The following is a 20,393-nucleotide window of genomic DNA, read 5'->3' as shown; positions in this document are numbered from 1 at the left end:
TCCACAAACAAAATAACCTTGCCACCCAGAAATTTAAGACATTCTTGTCAGACAATTCTTGCATTGAAAAAAAAAAAAATCAGTACTTTAATTCCTAAAAGAGTGAAATTTAGATGAATTTAGAGTCTGATTCAAGAGGGTAGAAAAATAAAGTGAACCTAAGGAAAATAGGAATAATAGGAATAATTCATTCAACAAATATTTGGGAGCCTGTATGCCAGAGATTGGATATTGCACTCATGGTGCGTATACTCAACTAAGCAGCTTTTTTACAAGAGTAAGATGTGTTTCTCTAGTTTAGAGAATTACCATCAACTTGATTTTGGGTTTAGTTCATGGAGAAAAACAACATACTCTGAACTATTGGAAAGATCTAAGTACAACATAAAAGAAGCTATAAAGAAAAGACTGACCATTTTAATTGCATAAAAGTAAAAATTATGCTTGGAAAACATTACCATAAACAAAATGCAACTGTACCAATTGAAGATTGTGCAGGCCCTGTCACTTAAAAAGTGCTGTTTTAAAGAGACTAAGTTTTAAATCCATACCAATAAGACAAAGATCCAACAGGAAAATGGACATAGGAAATTGGGAGTTCCATAGAGAAAAAATTAAAAATGACCTTTAAACATGAACAAAATGCCCACCATTACTCATAAGAGAATATAAAGAAAGATGCCTTTTAGTTTTTGGTTCAGAGATTGGCGAATATCAATGTTTGATAACTTGTAGTAGTGAAAAACTGGAGAAACAGGTATACTTAATGCTTTGCTGGAAAGAATAAGTATAACCTCTATGAAGAGTTTGGTAAATATCTCACAGAATTTCAAATGCATATACTTAAATGTCAGTGGCAAAATACATAAACAATGTATTGGTTACAGTCATAGTATGAAATAATCCAAAGCCTTAAAATGAATGAGGACACTTTATGCCAATATTAATTGATCTCCATATTCTAGCTTTGCGCAGTGGCAGTATCGTAGCCAATGAGGTTTATCCGAGGCGCGATTATTGCTAATTGATCTCCATATTCTATTGTTAAATGTGGAAAGCGCAGACCAGTATATACTGTACCCAATGCGTGAAGTATGCTACCATTTGTATCATAAAAGGGGATAAGAAATAGATATGTTTAGAAGTATGTATGTGTAAATATAGGCTATTTCTGGAAGAAGACATAAGAAAAGTAATACTAGCAGCTAGGGTGGAGGAAGCTTTTTTGCTCTTTACCTTTTTATGAATGTATTACTTTAAAAATGCAAAAAAAAAAATTAAGAGTAGTTATACTAAAGGAAATCTGTAAGGAAATTGCAATAACCCTGGTAAATTTACCTGGCCTGTAGGGTTTTAACCAAGAAGATTTGGAGGAAGAAAAAAGTGAAACACAGGTAAAAGAAGCAGAAGATTCAGATTCTGATGATAACATAAAGAGAGGAAAACAGTAAGTTTGTTTCATTTCTTAAAAAGGAATTTGTTAAAAACAGGGTTGCTGGAGGGGAGTGGGTGGAGGAATGGGGTAACTGGGTGAAGGGCCTTAAGGAGGGCATGTGATGTAATGAGCACTGGGTTTTATATAAGACTGATGAATCACTGAACTTCACCTCTGAAACTAATAATATACTATATGTTAATTTAAATTAAAAGTCATAAAGGTATTTGTTAAAGAGTACTTTAAAAATGAAGATAGAGACTATCAAACTTTGTTTTTTCTTATTTTGGTTCCTTACTAAGTGTAGCAAAGAATCTGTTCCATTTTTCTCCATTCTTTTTCTCTAAAGTGCTGTCTGAAAGTACACTTACGCTTACTATTTTTCTTTTCATTTGCCCTGTGCTCAGCTTCTTAATTTGTGTCATCCTCACTGTGTAAGCTCTTCTTGAGTTACTGAAACATAACATAAAAATACATTTTTTGAGAGAAAAGCTGACTTTGGGGTTCCAGGGGCAATGAGGTAAAGTCCTAACTACAAAATAATACTTGGTTGAATTTCACTTTCTTTGGTTGAGATGATTGTAATCTCTGTTCAGAGAAGTCTGGTATCTTGAAAGGTGCCAAGTTGTAAGTATTTGCAGTTTAGAAGAAAGTAGCATTTTGTGGAGTTAGAATTAAGAAAGTTGGTGGTTCTTAACTGTGACAAAAGGAGATTTGTATTTAAAAGGGAATTTGTGGGTGCCTGGGTGGCTCAGTGGGTTAAGCCTCTCTGCCTTTGGCTCAGGTCATGATCTCAGGGTCCTGCGATAGAGTCCCACGTTGGGCTCTCTGCTCTCTCTGCCTGCCTCTCTGCCTACTTGTGATCTCTCTCTGTCAAATAAATAAATAGAGTCTTTTAAATAAAATAAAATAAAAGGGATTTTGTATTTCACTTGATTTTGTGTCGCTCCTTAGTATGGACTTCCTGTCGGATTTCGAGATGATGTTGCAGCGGAAAAAGAGCATGAGCGGCAAGCGCAGGCGTAACCGAGATGGTGGTACTTTTATTAGTGACGCTGACGACGTAGTGAGTGCTATGATTGTCAAGATGAATGAGGCTGCGGAGGTAAGATGGGTCACTGGTGGCTTCCTCTTTTCTTTCCTCACTTAAAGAAGAGAAAAGTATGTGGAGACATGTAGCTGAAATAAGACTGGTCATGGGTGTTTAATTGTGGACATATATGTGATAGTATGTTAGTTTGTTTTCTATCTTGGTAGAATTTGAAATTTTCTATAATTAAAATAGGAAAAAGCACTAAAGTAAATACTGAAACTCTTCTTTAATAACAATAACATTATTCCTCTAAATTTGTAATTGTTTAAGCTATCTAATGGTTTTGTAGGTTTGATTAATACAGATGTAGAGGTGGTGGGTATTAAGGAGAGCATGGAGCACTGATGTGGTGCATAAACAGTGAATCTTAGAACACTGAAAAAAATAAAAAAAATACAGACGTAGAATTTGGGGTTCTATTAAAAAGTTCATTTTTTAGTTTTCTTGTAGAAAAAATTGTTACTAGGAGATATTGCTGCTTTATTTTAAAGTTTAGAATTATAGTGGTAACAATTTATTATTAACAATAAGTGTTGCTTTTTAAAAAATCTTTTTCTTCCTGGATAGGAAGACAGACAGTTGAACAATCAAAAAAAGCCAGCACTGAAAAAATTAACATTATTACCTACTGTGGTCATGCACCTTAAGAAGTAAGTATTCTGTTTCCTTGAAAAAGTTGTTTCCTCTTAATTGAATAATATTCAAACTATGTACTGGTGTTCTAGAGATGTTATTTAATGATTGCTATCTGTCAATTCATAGAAAAATAATAATAAATAGAATTTCCTAAATTATATTACTTCCTCCCAAATTTTATTTTATTTTATTTTTTTAAGAGGTGCGTGACGGGCAGAGGGAGAGAGAAAATCTTAAGCAGGCTCCATGCCTGGCTCAGAGCCTGATGCAAGGCTTGCTCTCATAATCCTGAGATTATGCCTTGGGCTGAAATCAGGAGTTGGATGTTTTATCTGACTGAGCCACCCAGGTGCCCCCTCATAAATTTTTCTTAAGTCTTGATCCTGTTACAAACAGAACAGAACAAATAGCAAACTGACATTAAGGAAAGAAAAGCATGTAAACCACTACTTTTGTTTTTTATCCACTCTTGTTTTGAGTCTAGTAAAATTACATCTCTTTTCCCAGTGTAATTGAGCACAGAGAAAATTCTGGGGGACTGGTTAAAGCCTGTATTGTAGGAGGCTTACTTATATGACCAGTTATATCATTAAGTATGTCACTGGTCTTCTAGAATAAGGACCCTCTTTTGATAGATCTTGATACTAGGCTGTTTCACTGGTTTACTTATATTCTTAAGCAACTGATTTCTCCTTGAATCTAACCAAGTTAGGTGTCCTGCCAAGACTAACACAATTTTGGGTTCTCTATCATCTAAACCAGTTTGAGAATCTCTATTCTGATAAAGATTTTTTTTTTTCAGTTATAATTACTGGAGCTCTTTATTCTTATTATCTGTACCATTCATATAGTGTTAACCTGTCTTATATAATTCAGGTTTTTAACAAATGATCTTTGTGTGTCAAATCTGTTTTTTTTTTTTTTTTTTTTTTTAAGTAGGAACTAAATTTTATATTGCTTTTGAAACAAGAATAGGTACTCAGTAAGGTGGTTGAGTAACTTTAAAAGCAGTCTTTGGAAATGCCACTAAATATATAAGAAAATCCAGAGCAACCTATGGTAGAACCAAGGTTCAGAGACTTGACTTTTTTTTTTAATTGCAGGCAGGACCTTAAAGAAACATTTATTGACAGTGGTGTGATGTCTGCCATCAAAGAATGGCTCTCCCCTCTACCAGATAGGAGTTTGCCAGCATTGAAGATACGAGAGGAGCTATTGAAGATTCTGCAAGAGGTTAGAGGCAAATAATCTAAGTATATGTCCTTCATTGATTATCTGATGTGGTTTGTATTGTTACAACCTCTGTGTCAGCATGTACTTAACATTTCTGCCTTAGTCTGCCAGAAGAGGGGTTTCAATAGGTATGTCTATTAGAAACATACTAAATAAAATGAGCATAAAAAGGAAGGCCTTATAACATTTCATGGAACTATAGTATTGAAGGAAAAAGATCTTGGAGTTGCTATTATTTATCTAAGAGGAATTGTGTAGCAGTGGACATGTTTTAGGGAGGCACTTGAAGTAGAAAAGGCACCAATTTCAGATTCAGATAAATTTGCTCATGAAATCTTGAGCTGAGCCACCTTTATGTGGCTGTGACACCTTGGGCAGGCTACTTAACTTCTGAAAGAATTCCCAAGGAACTTCCCGTGTGCTAGGTGTTCATACAAGTATTGGTTCGTTTATTCCTCACAACAAATGTGTAAAGTAGGTGTATTGTTTTCATTCTACAGATGAGGAAATGAAGACTCATGAGAAGTTAAATGACTTGTCCAAGGTCACATAACTAGCAGATTGGCTATGCTTGGGTTCAGACTGAGGTCTGTTTGATTCAGAGGCCTGTACTGATGCTTGTTATTAAACTGCTAACTTCTGAGTAGGGTTAGTTTACACTTTCCACATTAAGTTTTACTTTGACTCAGTGTAATACTGAAATCTCAACTCTTGATAGGAACACAGAGTATCTTTGTGTTCAATGTCTGCAGATTCTGAAAATGGAATTTTCCTTACTCTTTTGTGAAAGAATCAGGTGTTGGAGGTCCTCTAGAATAGATTGGCAGGACTCCCAGTTTTTTAGTGATTAATGTATTTGTATGTGTTTGTGTTCGCCAGCTACCTAGTGTGAGCCAGGAGACCCTGAAGCATAGTGGGATTGGACGAGCAGTGATGTATCTCTATAAACACCCCAAGGAATCAAGGTCCAACAAGGATATGGCAGGGAAATTAATCAGTATGTACATTTTGCTTTTTGTTGTGTTGTGTTTATGTATGTCAGAAAGACGTGTATGTATAAAAGCAAACTATATTTTTACCAATATTCATTTAAAATGGATTCATGAAGTAGAATAGAAATTCTTTTGGTAATTTCTTGTGGGTACCAGTTTTTTAGCCTTAGTCTTAAAATGTTCCTCAGCATATTTAAGTATGCTATGAATATTAAGGACAGCAAGTGAAAAGTTTTCTAATTCTGGCTCAAGAGCATATATAGAGAGGGGGTTAGTATACAGGCCCTAGAGTCCATTATATCGGGGTTCAAATCCTGGATTCACCATCTACCTTATTGCATTCTTTAGGCAAGTGATTTAAGCTCTAAGCCTTGGTTTCCTCCTCTGTAAAATAATGACATGTTCACTTTGAATTATAAAGATTAAATTAGAGGATATAGGTACTGTATTATATATTATATACAATTATATATAGTTGTATATATTACATATTATATATATAAGCACAGTACCTAGCACATAGTAAGACCTCAAGAAATGTTAGCCGCTAGTGCTGTTGTTACTTTTTTAATGGTTTTCAAAGTGTTTTGCATGTTCTTATTTAATGATAACTGAGAAATCCAGGAGTCTAACTGGAATTAATCTAATCAATTACTGTATCTTTCAGTTTTAAGAATGAAAACCGTGTGTGTTTTCATCATTCTTCTTACTTCTTCTATGCTCCATGTTGCAAAGGAATTTTTTAAACTTCAAGGATATATCAAAAATATTCCTGGGGCACCTGGGTGGCTCAGTGGGTTAAGCCTCTGCCTTCAACTCAGGTCATGATCCCAGGGTCCTAGGATGGAGCCCCACATCAGGCTCTCTGCCCAGCAGGGAGCCTGCTTCTCCCTCTCTATCTGCCTGCCTCTGCCTACTTCTGCCTACTTGTGATTTCTCTCTCTCTCTCTCTCTCAAATAAATAAATAAATAAATAAATCTTTTTAAAAAAATATTCCTATATGTGAATATAATAATTACTTTTCTACTCAGTTTTTGAGATTATCAAAGGTTTTTAGAGAAATTTTTTTTTGTGAACTAGAGAAGTATTACATTTTTGATCTTGTTAATAAACTGCAGTGCACTATTATGTGATAAATTTCTAATGCTTTTATGCAGTAGTTCTCAGCTCTCATTTTGCCCTAAGCCGAGAGAAGCAGAATATTCAGACTAATACCCATGACATACTATAACAGTAATTCTGAATCTAATAGTGGGGTTGGTAGGCAAAATGTATAAAGATACATAGACTCCCTGAGACTCCCTGCTCCCTTATTTGATAACACCTAATCTTCTTTCTGAATATTCTTGCTTGTTTTGATGGTGTAGTAAATGCAGCAGTAAGCTATATTTTGTTTGAGAACAAAAACATCACCCCTGGACTTTTACTGACTAAATGGTGGGCATGTTTTACTTTGGTTCATGGTCACATCACTGTAGCAGCTTTCTTAGACTTAATGAAATCTAGACTCTGTGCTGTACTGTTAAAAGGCAATTTTTGAAGATTTAGACATTTGACAAGTAATAAGGGAGCTTGTTTTTGGTTATACTAGGAAGCTAGAAGAATTTCAAGATCTGTTTTCAGTAGAGTCAACTTACAAATTAGGCTCTCTTTGAAATGTCAGTACAGCTAATTGATGACTGTCAAAGTGAGTCAGTTATTACTTCCTTTAAACCTCTGTGGTAGTTAAAGTCATAAATGACTTTTTGACACTCAGTTTTCTGAATCAGCGGAAGCTGGTTATAGTACTGGTATCATCATTACCTGCTGTGTTTATCCTGAAATGGTCCTGAAATAATGGTATCTTTAGGGAAAGAATATTCTAAAGCCTGGAATATTACATCACACTAGGATGTAATATTATTATTTCAGGGAATGGTAGCAGATATGCTACTTTCTAGTCTAAATAATTGACTTTCCTTGTTACAGATGAATGGTCTCGGCCTATATTCGGTCTTACCTCAAACTACAAAGGTATGACAAGAGAAGAAAGAGAGCAGAGAGATCTAGAACAAATGCCTCAACGACGGAGAATGAACAGGTATGAAGAGTAAATATTGTTCCAGCAACTCAGGTTTTGTAATCAGGTCGTTAAGAATCCTGCAGAGTGATGGGATTTTGTCTTTTCTCTCAGCTTCATAGGTCTGTATAGTTTATACCCTTTTAGTTTAAATGTGGTACTGTACAGTGAAGGCCCACACTCTTCTTTTTTGGTTTGATTTGGTGGAATGTGGCCTCTGCCAAATTTAGAGGTTGCTTGTGTTTTTCCCGCCAGTTGCAGGAAAAACTCTTTCTCAGGCCCATTTTCAGATTCTTAGGAGAAAAAAAATTGTTCCTGTTCCAGTTTGTATCAGCAAATCAGATGCAATTGCATTCAGGATGACAAAGTTATAAGTTATAAAAATGGCAGTTATTCCTCACCCATGATGAAACCTGGTATGCAAACAATCATTAAAAGAAGTTATAATTTTAAAAGATTTGGAGTAATTTTCCCAGATCCAGTGTAAAGGACCAAATTGCGGCCCAAGTTTGATATTTCGCTTTGCTGGGTTTTTTTTAGTTATAAGGTTCTAACATTCTTGGTATCTCATTGATAATTTTTTTCACAGCACTGGTGGTCAGACACCCCGAAGAGACCTGGAAAAGGTGCTGACAGGAGAAGAGAAGTAAGATTTTTTTATTAATTGTTGTTCTTAGACTTCATATAGAAAATCTGCTTATTGCTTTAAAAAAACGGCAAATGAAACGTTATCTTTACCTTGGTGGGGGGATGGCTTTCAGATTAACATTTATTGAATATCCACAAACGTGGTGGTGGTCTAGAGGATGTAACATTGAGAAATAGTTGATTTCAGTAAAGATTTTGTTGCTGCTTGCTATGTGCTAGATTGTGTTGAGTTCTGGGAATATAAAAACCAAAAGTGGCCCATGCTCTTAAAATGTCTATTAAGAGTTTTTAAGTAAAGGGGAGAGTTTAAGTAATGGTATGGATTATCATGCAAAGTCTGCTTCAGGAATAGCAAGTAGACTGAAGTGGTTGGGCAATAGTGTGGTACCTGAGATTGTACAAGATGAGTTTGAGAGTATAGATATGGGCCAGATTTTGAAGGGGTTTAAATCAAGTTGTGGAATTGTCACTTCTCTTTGTGATTCTATAGAAAGTGGACATAGATATGAAGTTGTCAGATTTGATTTGGAATGCTGGTGCTGGTGGTATCGTGGTACAAGGTGGGTTAGAGTGCAGAGAAGCTGAAGGCCGTGAAACTGAGGTACAAAATTGCCAAGAATTGGTGACTCTGTGGGTGAGGAGTTTGACTAATGTTGAAGATACCAGTTTTATCCCAAGTAACTCAGGCAGTGGTATTACCATTTGCCTAAATAGAGAGGAAGAGTAGATTTGGAGGACATAGGTGCCTTCTGCTTTGGGCATAGTAAATGTGAGATGCCTAGTGAAATACTCTTACAAATATCATGTATGATATTTATAATGTAAATATCATGGGTCTAAAACCTAGATTTGGGGCCAGAGACAATAGATTTGACAGTTATTTTCACAGAAATGATTGTGGAACCAAGGAAGTATAGAGTAAGAAATAAACCACACCACTTTGAAAAGGATGTAGCCAGTGAAAGTGAGTGAGTACGTGTTGCTCTGCATGCTGGAGGAAACGCTAGAGGAGAATGAAGAGGCCGTGCTGGAGAGGGGTAGCTGCAAAGGGCATGGGCCATTGCAGAGGCTACAGAGGAGTTTGTGCAGTGAGTGCTGGCAATCAGGTAGCACCCAGATTGCAAGAGAGGGGGGAAGAAGAGCTAGATAGCACTGGTGGTGTTGATTTGTGGATAGATTTGATGATGGGACAGATGGCAGCTTTAGGGGAGAATAGGTTATGAGAATTTTCTTTGGCTAGCCACTTAATTTATTCCTGTATTTGAAACTTATAGAAGCTTGATATTAAGAATAGATGAAACTTGGGGTGCCTGGGTGGCTCAGTTAGTTAAACTTCTGACTCTTGATTTTGGCTCAGGTCATGATCTCAAGGTTGAGAGATCAGGTTCTGCACTGGGCATGAAGCCTGCTTAAGAGTCCTTCTCCCGCTCTCTCTGCCCTCCCCACCCCCTCACTTTCACACTTTCTCTCTCTTTAAAAAAAAAAAAAAAAAGATTACACTCCATACAAGGAAATAGAAATGAATTTTTTATCCTCTTCTCCCACTCCAACCTCCCCCCACACAGACACACATATACCCACTCTCCATTTACCAGTAGAGTAAATAGTTACCTAAAAGTTGAGTGATTTGAATGCCCAGATGTTTATAAACAGGCTTTACTTTTGAGGGGTGCTAGTCTTAATTTAGTCTTAAATTTATACATAAAAGTAACTATGTCACACCATCAAATGCTGGCAAGGATGTTGAGAAACCAACTCACTCATACCTTAATGTGAGTAAAATGATACAGCTCCTCTGGATAACAGTTTGGCAGTGCATGTAAAGTTAAGCATGTAACCACCATACAACCCAGCACTTGCAGTCCTGGACACTTTTCCCAGAGAAATGAACACTTAAATTTGTGCAAAAACCTATAAATGAATATATAGCTTTATTCATAATAGTCCAGAACTGGAAACAATCCAGATGTCCTTCAGCAGGTGAATAGTCAAACTGTGGCACATTTGTACTGTAGAATACTGCTCAGCAATTAAAAGGAACAAATACTGATAGATATAACAACTTGGATGGATCTTCATGGGCATTATGTTTAGTGGATAAAGCCAGTTTCTAAAGATTATGTAGTGTATTCCATTTATTCTTGAAATGCTAAAATAAGAGAAGTGAACAGATTCATGGTCACCAGGGCTGGGGGCCGGGCAGATGGAGTAAAAGGGTGGACGTGTTTTTTAAGAGGGCAATAGGAAGGACCCTTGTGGTAAATACACGAACCTACACTTGTGATAAAATTGCATAGAACTAATAAACACAGAAACACACAATGAATGTAAGTAAAACTGGGGGAAATGTAAATAAAAACTGATGGACTTATCAACATTAGTATTGTAGTTCTTGGATAGTTTTGCATCTTTTACCATTGGGAGAGACACTGGATCTCTCTGTATTATTTCTTAAAACTACATATGAATCTGTGATTATCCAAACTTTTCAAAACAAGAAGCAGAAATTATTGTATTAATTGCATATGTAATACACAAAAAATACTTTGAGGGCATACTCAGTTTTGGGGGATCATTTTGGCTACCAGATGTTTCATCTCACAAGTGAGACTGTGAGGAGCTCCACCAGACCAGAGAAATTGGAATTTGGGGTTCTGATGTGGGAGCCAGCCTTGGAAAGGAGAGAGGCTTGATTATATCTGAAGCTGAAGGGAGGCTAAGAGAACTCCTGAAAATGCAGAGGAAGTTGGCTTTGAGAGGGAAGTAGAGGAACTTTTAGAGTAATGTGAGTGATGGTGAGGTCAGCTGAGATAGCAAGAGGGCAGATAGGGTGACCTGGGGAAGCAGAAGAAGTTTGAAATACCTGTGCAGCTGAATCAGCTGGACCCAGCTGTGATTGGCTACAAAATAGTATGGTTTTCTTCCTATTCTCAGGGCCCTCAGACCTGGAGATCCTGGATTCTGTGCCCGAGCAAGGGTCCCCATGCCCTCAAATAAGGACTATGTTGTCAGACCTAAGTGGAATGTGGAAATGGAGTCATCCAGGGTAAGTAAGTGAGGAGGGAAATAGCGAGGTGGATCTCAAGTGGAAATTACTATTTTGTCTTTTACTTTACATGTTATAACTTTTAACAGCTCTTGAGGTTTATCTGATTTATTAAAGAGAGCTGTTTTTTGGTCTCTTAGCTAGCCAGATCATTGCTTGTGAGCTTTACTTCAGACTTAAAGCAACATTATCAGTCCCTTTATTTCAACTGAATCTTAAAGTCTAGAGTGTTCTCATGCAGTCATTTTTTTAGAACCATGAGAAACAGAACTCTCTACTTCTGCAATCTACCCCTTCCTTTCTCTTCAACTGTTTTAAGTAATTCTGTTGTGAAATATTTAGGGTAAACACTTTCTCTGTCATCACTGTAAATACTACTCCGTGATCTTCATTGCTCCTCAGTAATCTTTTTTTATTCTCCATTCAAACTACTCTTTCTAGCCTGGTATTCTTAAAAAGGGCCTAAGCCGATTGGAAAAGCATAAGAGGCGATTTGCAGAACAGAAACGACTCAGCAAAGTGCACCGTGCTGTCAAGTTCAGCATTGAAGGCAACAGGATGCCCCTGTAGTCCTGGCCCAACCAGAGTGTATCCGGGAGGTATCCCCAAGGAAGCATGCTCTGTGCATGAGCTTGAATTGTCAGCAGCTAGAGTGAAAACAAGTGTGCGTGTGCTTTCCTAACCAGAAAAGGCCCAGCCCACTTCTAGTTACTGAAATAATGACCTTAACAAACACTTCATGACTTTCAAGTTCTGTTGAATATTTAGAAATCAAAATGGAAGTCCCTTCCTTTATAGGTACCCCAGAAACTCATGGATAATTAATTCCCTGGTAAGCATTTTGATCTTCCTATTACCCATTTTTATTAAAAAGTCTTTTTTAGGGTCCAGAATCATAGTGGTCTGCATTACAAGCATGTAAAGTGATGAGTAGCTTCTTGATGGAAGGGAAGTGACTTTTCCTCCCATTGTCAGTGGCTCATTAGTTTGCATTTGAGGGGACCCATTGCGTAAAGGCTTCCACTAAATAGTTAAGAGATAAATTTGATTAATACTTATTTAATACATGGTTAGAAATGAAAATGTTGGGACCCACCCTTAAAGTCACACTCACTCCCTGCTGTGCTCTGAGATGAATAGCGTTACCTTTGTAGCAGTGTGCTCTTGAGAGTCTGAGTGTGTTGCCTTCCTTTTGTGACTTCTCCATGACCCCTGCTTGGGCAGCTATTTTCATGGACTACACTCACCTTTGTGCCAGTTCATTTTTTATATTAAGCTGCAATCAAAACAAAGCACACTTTCCACTTACTGAGAATAAATGCAGGTAGAAGAGCACTACTTCAGTGCCAAGAACTTTTTCATACTTCCTTCCCCTTTTTTGTACTTTTACCCATATCCACATCCCTTGATATCCCTTATCTTCCTCAGCCACTTCTCTTTCTTTTTACCTTTCCTTTTTCCACTGTCTTTTCCCCTCTTGCTGTCCCAGTCACTTAGGTTTGAGAATTGAGAACGGTAAGACAGAGAAAATGTAATACGGTAAGACAGAGAAAATGTAATAAAAAAAGTTTCAGTGGCCATTCTTCTTTGGAAGCCTAGCTGTGTCCTGAAAGGCATGTGCCTGTCTGCCAGTGTTGCTGGTTCTGATCCCATTCTCCCAGTAGGTGCTGGGCAGGTGGGAAGAAGTGGCCCAGTCTCCTGCTAGAGCAGAGCGGTGACTAGCAGACAGGCAAGTTCAAGCTGCTTTCCTTTCCTTCATCCCAGCACTCCCGAGATCATAATGTGCCAGTACTATCTAGGTCCAAGTCTAGTAGGCATGTTTGGGAGCCTAGTGGTTTCATGTTACATTTTAGGGTATTGTCCTTAAACCACCTGACACACTTTTCCTGTTCAGGAAGAGTCCTTACGAATTCAGTCAGGGCTTCCACATTGCAGACACTAATGAGTATTATTAGAAAACATATTTTCCAGAAGAAAATTTGAGTAAATGGCTTTCAAATGAAACTCTTTGTTTTAAATGTCATTTTTATTTTTGAAAGTACATAAGTAAATATAAAACACTATAGAATAACCCCATCTCAAAGCCCTGCTCTTCTCAAAGTCCCCAGTGTTAACAGTTTGTTGTGTTAAATGTATTCCCAGTAATGCTTCAAATTTGTTTTTTTGTGGTTATAATTACAGAAAATTCTGAGATTAGAAAGAGAAATCAGCCACCATTCAAAAGCAGTTTGTTATATTTTTTGCCCTTTTTTTCTATTGATACTTTCATAAAATTACACTGTATATAATTTTGGTAATTTCCCCTCATTAAACCACCTTATCATTTGTCTTTTATACTGGCTGCATAATAGTCTATCATGTGAATATATAATTTGTTTATTTATTCCTCTATGGTTTCTGATTTTTCACTCCTAAATAATGCAGTAACCTACACTACATTGTATATTGAAATGATTTTTCCATGGAGTGCTTTTAAGATAACAGTAAAATGACAAACGCAATGTATGTTTTTATATAAACTTTTAAATGCAGAAAGCACAAATAAAGTTAATGTCACTTGTAATTCCACCACACCTTAATATTAACATTTTGGGCTATTTCCTTTTTGTCCTTTTTATATTGTACATACACATTACTGGTTTTGTGGTTTGGTGTTTTTGTTTCAACTTTTATGCAAAATTGTTGTTTCATACTTTGGTGGATTTTTGTTTTACTAAATATGGTAAAATTAATTTAAGTAAACATTCTTCAGTGACTTAATATTGTGTCATAATACAGTTGTGCCATAGTTTTTTTTTTTTTTTTTTTTAAGCAAACCCATCTTGCTAATATTTTAAGCTACTTTTGGTTTTTCACTGATGAAACAGTGCAGCATATACTCTCAGTGTTCTAAGGAGGTGTGGTACAGAGTTGAATTAGGAGAGAGGTCATTGAATTTGGCATGTTAGGTACTAAATCTTTTGTGTTCTCTGACTTGGGGAAACTAGGCATCTGCCAGCTATAAGTCTAAATATAAATAGGAATGGATCAGTGTGACTTGGGTGTGTCCCTTTTGTGGAGGCTAGAGGGCTCAGATTGTTAGAGAGGTGCTGGGAGATGTTTCTAATGGCGTGTAAAGCTGCTGGGAGTTAGGTAATTGGTGGAGATCTGAGTGGGTAAGGCTTCTGATATGGACTGACTCTAAGTACTAAGAATCAGGGCACATCTGAAAGGTCACATGTTTAGGACTATCCAGAAAATCTGGGGATTCGATAGGGTGATAGAAGCATAGCTCCTTCTCCTCTGATAAGGAATGTTTTTGCTAACTCAGAGTACTAGTGCCAACTGTTAAATTGACATAAATATTTGGACTTGGGATTGTTTTAGAAAATATAGGGTGGATGATCACTCTTGTTCAAGACTGACTGAGGGTTCCTTGCTTCTGTCTGAGGGGTATGCTGAGTTCTAGAGGTGGGATAAGACTTGGGAGGCTCCTCAGCTCAACATCACCACACTGATAACTGACCCAGAGTGTCTCCTTCTGGGCCTTGCCTTCTTTTAGCAATCTTGGAATTGAGTTTCACAGGTGATTCAGTAATAAACATCTGGGGAGAAATAGAAGAACTTGTCCCTTTTTATACCATTCAACATTCTTAAGGATCGGAATTGTCAGTAACACTATAGTCAACCAGAAGAGTTTCCCCTGGTCTTTAACTTTTAAGTGGCAGACCTCCTCAGCATTTCTAAAGGTCAGTTTCTTAGAGATGGCATCCTTGTAAGACCCATAGTCGTTAAAAATTAAAAAAGAAATAATCTAACAACCAAACCTTTAAACATATATGGCAAGCAGGAAGAGATGTAAAAAGTAGTAACACCCTTGGATCAAAAGATTTCATTTGCTTTTTTTTGTTGTTATCAAGTGTACTTATTTAATATGAATCTAATTGGTTCCAAAGTAGTAGTAATAATAGTAATAGCTGATACGTATTTTGAGCACTGACTGTGTGCTAGTATTTGACACAATTATCTCATTTACTTCTCTTAGCAGCCCTGAAAGGAGGGGCCTGATTTGCATAGGGCTCTAGAACTCGCTGAAGCAAAGTGGGGATTCACCCCAAGTCTGAAACTAGAGCTTCAGCCCTTAATGGGGTTCGCTTTACTCATCCTCTCACCTCATTCGTTATGCTTAAGGCTTTTTCTCAGATGACTTCCCTTGCCTTAGAAAATCATTATTCTTCATGCCAGCACTGCTGGGAGGTGAATATCTGAAGTGGCCAGCTCCATGTTTGACCTTTGAAAGGGAAAAGCATATAGTCAAAATGTAAGTGAATGGAATTGGGGGAATCATAGTTTAAATTTTCCCCCTTTCATCTAGGAGGTTTCTGTGGACTGAGGCAGAATTTTAAAATAAGACACAGATAACTGTTAATCTTCATTGAGAGAGTTTAATATGTGCACATTGCTAACACTGGTGTGTACACTTCATCTTGTTCCTGAGGTCACCAAAGCATATTGTGATTATTACAGAGATTGGAGCTCTTCTGACTGTTAACTTGCAGATAAAAGAAGATGAAAGACAAAACTAGATTTGTGTATTTCAATAATTTGCTCTTTAATTTTTACCCCACTCTTAGTTTCAGGGGACCTCCAAGAAGGGTATCAGTCGACTGGATAAGCAGATGAGAAAGTTCACAGATATCAGAAAAAAAAGCAGATCTGCACACGCAGTGAAAATCAGCATCGAGGGCAATAAAATGCCATTGTGACCTTGCCTGGGATGTGTCCCCATCTCTAAGAAATGCGCAATGGACTCTTTGGAGAAAGAAGATGATATTTTAAAATTTTTTTTATTGTATCTGTAAATGGTTCTGCTTGTATCAGATGTTGTCATAGGACTCACATTTCTCTTACTTGTATTTAAAACTGTTTGTTGTGTACTTTGTACAGAAGAATACTAGTCATACTTCTATAAACTTTACACAATAAAGTTCCATTCTGGTTTTGGGGGGCTGTCTCTTCATTGTCTTAGAGGATGTATTCTCAGTGGGGGTGAAAATTGGCTTTTGGTGAAAGAAAAAAATCTTAGCTATTACAGTGGTTTGTGACCCTTCCATCTTTCATGTTCATCCTTCCTGGCCATAGTATATAGTAAGGAATTTGGTCTCTGTGTTGGATTCCTGATAAGGAACTTCTAAAAACCTTTGCATTTTCTGGGTGATAAGAATGTTTTTGTGATTTTCATGAGGTGACCTGTTAGGCCCTGAGGTAGCTTTAGGATGGAGGATGTCACCAAAAAGATCTACCATGTAATTCAAGGGTTGGGATTTGGGGCAAGCCTGACGGGTTGGAGTGAGGGGATTGAGTTCAGTCATGTGCCCAATGATGTAATTGGTCATGCTTGAGTAGTGAGATCCCAATTAAAAACTCTGGACATTCGCGTTCACTGGGGCTTCCTGAATGGTGAGCACACTGATAAGCTGAGATGGTGATGTGCCTTCATTCCACAGAGAGAGGGTGTGGAAGCTCTGTTTACTGCCAGAACTCACCCTATGTCTCTTCATTTGGGTGGTCCTCCTACTTTGAGTTCTTTATAATAAATCATAAACATAGTACTTCCCTGAGTTCTGTAAGTCATTTTAGCAAATTCTTGAACCTAAGGGGATCATGGGAACTCCCAGATTTGTAACCAGTCAGTAAAAGTGGTCAGGGACCCACTTGAAACTGGCATTCAAAATGGGAGCAGTCTTAGGGAGGACTGAGCCCTTAAACCTGTTGAGTTGGATGCTAACTCAGGTGGTTAGTGTTGGAATGAATTGCACTATTCTAGTTGGGGTTGAAAGAAAATACAAAATCTTACTATTTCTCGTCTTAGGGAAATTTTAATTACTTGATTTTAATTAAATTACATTGATGTTTTCTCATGAAAAGGCTGTTGTAATGAAAAAAAAAGTTGTAAAATACTTCCTTAGAGGAAATGTGGATGTAACTGAAAATCACTGTACACTTACTGATAGCAGTTTGGCAGTTGGGTTAGGGGTAACTATAGTTTATGGCTATATTGTTCTATTTTTGCGATACTTTAAACAATAGTCTCTGCAGATTTAATTATGAAAAACCTCTGTTTAGTCAAAATGACTAAATTCAAGAACCAGTAAATCATTTTAATTATGGAAATTCTGATACAAATTGGAACAGGGTTTTTTAACAACACTGATTTTCAAAAAATCTTGAAAGTAGTACTTGCCATAAAAGCCTTTGAATAGCCAAAATGGCTTGAAGTGTATGCACTTACTGAAAAGGTCCTCTCAGGATCTCTGTATTTACTTTTTTTTTTTTTTTTTAGATTTTATTTATTTATTTGAGAGACAGAGAAAGAGCATGAAGTAGGGAGAGCAAAGGGAGAGGGAGAAGCAAACTCCCTGCTGAGTGGAGTTGGCGGGGGAGCTCCAACCTGGGACTCTGGGATCATGATCTGAGCCAAAGGTGGATGCTTAACCAGCTGAGCCACCTGGGCAGTCCTGCATTTACTTTCAACAAGCTTAGCACGGATGGGGCAGTGAACTGTAAAAGGCAGGTGCATAAAAATGTTATCAGGTGATTGCTAACTGCTAGGTGGAGGTGGAAACAGTACTTTCTAGTCATTTTGCTTTATATAGATAGCCTTAAAATAAAAAAACTTGTGAGAGCAATAAAAGTATAGCCATCTATTGAAGCAAATGTTGTAGAACCTGGTCATTAAAAATTCTAAACAAGAAAGGTAAGAGTAAAAAAAGATTTAAACTTACTAATACAGTATTTTGCCATTTGATGGGGTAAGCTCCAATTATATGATGATTTCACTGATAACGGGCTAAAACATAGTGCCAGACAGTAAAGGGATAATCATAAGTAAGGAATTCAAAATGATTTAGGAGGTTCTCTTAATACTATGTTGAAGAAAAGACTGTTTCTGTATAAATGATCTTTGGTCCATGGGTTAAAAACTCAAACCTCAAAACAGAATTTTTTTTTTTTTTAAATTTTGGAAATTTTTCTAACTTAAAATTATGTTGCAAGAATGGTAAAATAAACTCCCATATACCTATCTTCACCTATTTTAACCGTTGTTCACATTCGTAGCATTTACTTTATACATGTGAGTAACTTGTTTGACAGCTTGCCTCTTGGTCACCAAATGTTTAAACATATTTCTCTCCATAGAGACTTTTAGTTTGTTCCATTGTTGGTGGTGGTAACTTTGACTGCTTGAATGGAGTGATGCAGAATCATTTTTTCCCAGTTAAAAAGATTTAATTGTTGACTAAATTATTTTACATTAATTATGTATAAATGTAAAGTACACAAAGAATTTAACATCTTTAAGGACAGTTTTTAAGTGTACAGTTAGTGGCATTAAGTCCCTTCACTTTTGTTTGCAGCCATCAACTGCCTTTCATCTCCAGAAATCTTTTCCTCTTAAAAAATGAAACTTCCGGGACGCCTGGGTGGCTCAGTTGGTTGGACAACTGCCTTCGGCTCAGGTCATGATCCCGGAGTCCCGGGATCAAGTCCCGCATCAGGCTCCCATCTCCACGGGGAGTCTGCTTCTCCCTCTGACCTCCTCGCTCATGCTCTCTCTCACTCTCTCTCTCTCAAATAAATAAAATCTTTAAAAAAAAAAAAAAAAAAAGAAACTTCCATTGAATAGTAACTCCACATTCTCTTCCTCTGGCCTACCCCTGGCAGTCACCATACTGCTTTGTCTCTGGTTTTGACTACTCCCATCTCATATAAATGGAATCATACATTGTTTATCCTTTGTGAGTGGTGTACTCACTTAGCATAATGTCCTCAAGGTTCATTCATGCTGAAGCATGGGTCAGAATTTCCTTCCAAACATTTCAAGACTGAATAATACTGTATTACATGTGTATACCATGGTTGGTTTGTCCATTCATCATCTGTTGATGTATATTTAGGTTGCTTTTACCTTTTGACTGTTGTGAAGAATGCTGCCATGAATATGGGTGTGCAAATATTTCTTTGAGACCCTGCTCTGAGTTCTTTGAAGTATATACCCAGAGGTGGAATTATTGAGTCGTATGGTAATTCTGATTTATGGAACTGCCATGCTGTTTTCCAAAATGGCTGCCCCATTTTACATTCTTACCAATAATCCAAAGGGTTCTAATTTGTTCATAGCCACATCAACACATATATGTTTAGTTTTTTGGGGGGTTATTTTTGGTTTTGTTCTTGTTTTTTTTATAGTAATCATCCTACTGGGTGCAAGATGGTATGCCATTGTGGTTTTAATTTGTATTTTTCTAATTAGTGACATTGAGTATCTTTTCATATTCTTAATGCTTTTGATACCTTCTTTGGAGAAATACCTATTCAGATATTTTGCCTGTTTTTAAAGTAAGTTTTGAGTTGTTGGAGTTCTGTATATATTCTGGATAATAACTTACCAGATGAATGATTTGCAGATATTTTTCTAATTTTGTGGATTGCCTTTTCACTCTTTATTCCCACTTGGCACCCTTGTAAAAAATAATTTGACCATATATATAAGGGTTTATTTCTGGCCTCACTTCCATCAGTCTGTATGGCTGTCCTAGCATCAGCACGACACTTTTGTTTTAGGAACAAGAACCAAGTTTTTCACTTGTTTATTTCTTGATTTTGAAGAATTCCTGGATGGTAGGCTTGGCCTGAGACTCTTTGCCATAGTTTTTAACCATCGCAGAACTGCAACCAACTATGTGGGATTTCCCTCTCTGTTCATAGAGGCCTACCCATTTGTCTAATTTCTTATTGTCATCAATCTTAATTAGATTGATTTTGGTGTTCAGCACAAAGGGCCTCGACCAACTTGATATACATAAGCTCATCACAGTTGGGTGCAAGCACACGATCAGCTTGGCACTTGTCTAAGGCTTTGGTGGCTTTGTGAATTTCATATGCTGGGCCTTTGTGGATGAGGGTGGTTTTCTGCACCTCTTGTATTAACATCCATTACACCTCCAGCAGCAATGCCTTCCTAGGCCATGGTCGTGGGCCAGTGTAGAGCCCAATCTTAGGTGTACCTGAAGCCCCGCCTCTGAGCAACTTGGTGGCGGCAGGGAAAGAGCATGATCTTGTTTTGACTACTACGGCTTTGTAAATTTTGAAATCCGGAAGTGGGAGTCTTCCAACTTTGTTCTTTTTCAAGATTGTTTTGTCTATTTGGAGTCCTTGGAGACTTCATATGAATTTTAGGAGGGATTATTCTGTTTCTTCAAGAAACATC

General features: G+C 37.2%; 1 protein-coding gene and 2 pseudogenes across 7 annotated transcripts in view; 2 read left to right on the top strand and 1 right to left on the bottom strand.

Moving 5' to 3' along the window:
• IWS1 (interacts with SUPT6H, CTD assembly factor 1) overlaps positions 1-16,127 on the top strand; it is a 39,879-nt gene extending 23,752 nt beyond the window's left edge. For 5 of the 7 annotated variants that reach the window (XM_059166509.1, XM_059166508.1, XM_059166506.1 and 2 more), the window contains exons 6-14: positions 1,350-1,447; positions 2,390-2,540; positions 3,096-3,178; positions 4,268-4,397; positions 5,277-5,394; positions 7,359-7,470; positions 8,039-8,095; positions 11,032-11,143; positions 15,757-16,127. In XM_059166509.1, the coding sequence (XP_059022492.1) occupies positions 1,350-1,447; positions 2,390-2,540; positions 3,096-3,178; positions 4,268-4,397; positions 5,277-5,394; positions 7,359-7,470; positions 8,039-8,095; positions 11,032-11,143; positions 15,757-15,888 (993 nt within the window). In that variant the 3' untranslated portion in view covers positions 15,889-16,127. Of the gene's footprint in view, positions 1-1,349; positions 1,448-2,389; positions 2,541-3,095; positions 3,179-4,267; positions 4,398-5,276; positions 5,395-7,358; positions 7,471-8,038; positions 8,096-11,031; positions 11,144-11,584; positions 11,976-15,756 lie in introns of those variants that run through there. The other 2 variants (XR_009351789.1, XM_059166510.1) reach the window with 2 other exon arrangements.
• LOC131828271 (U4 spliceosomal RNA) lies at positions 964-1,029 on the top strand (annotated as a pseudogene).
• Positions 16,128-19,773: 3,646 nt separating the features above from the next.
• Positions 19,774-20,153, bottom strand: LOC131826869 (small ribosomal subunit protein eS12-like; annotated as a pseudogene).
• Between the last annotated feature and the right edge of the window lie 240 nt (positions 20,154-20,393).

Source organism: Mustela lutreola, chromosome 3 (genome assembly GCF_030435805.1).
Source record: "Mustela lutreola isolate mMusLut2 chromosome 3, mMusLut2.pri, whole genome shotgun sequence".
Classification (NCBI taxonomy): domain Eukaryota; kingdom Metazoa; phylum Chordata; class Mammalia; order Carnivora; family Mustelidae; genus Mustela; species Mustela lutreola.
Note: the sequence above shows the minus strand (reverse complement) of the source record. Positions and strands in the feature narration are given on the sequence as shown.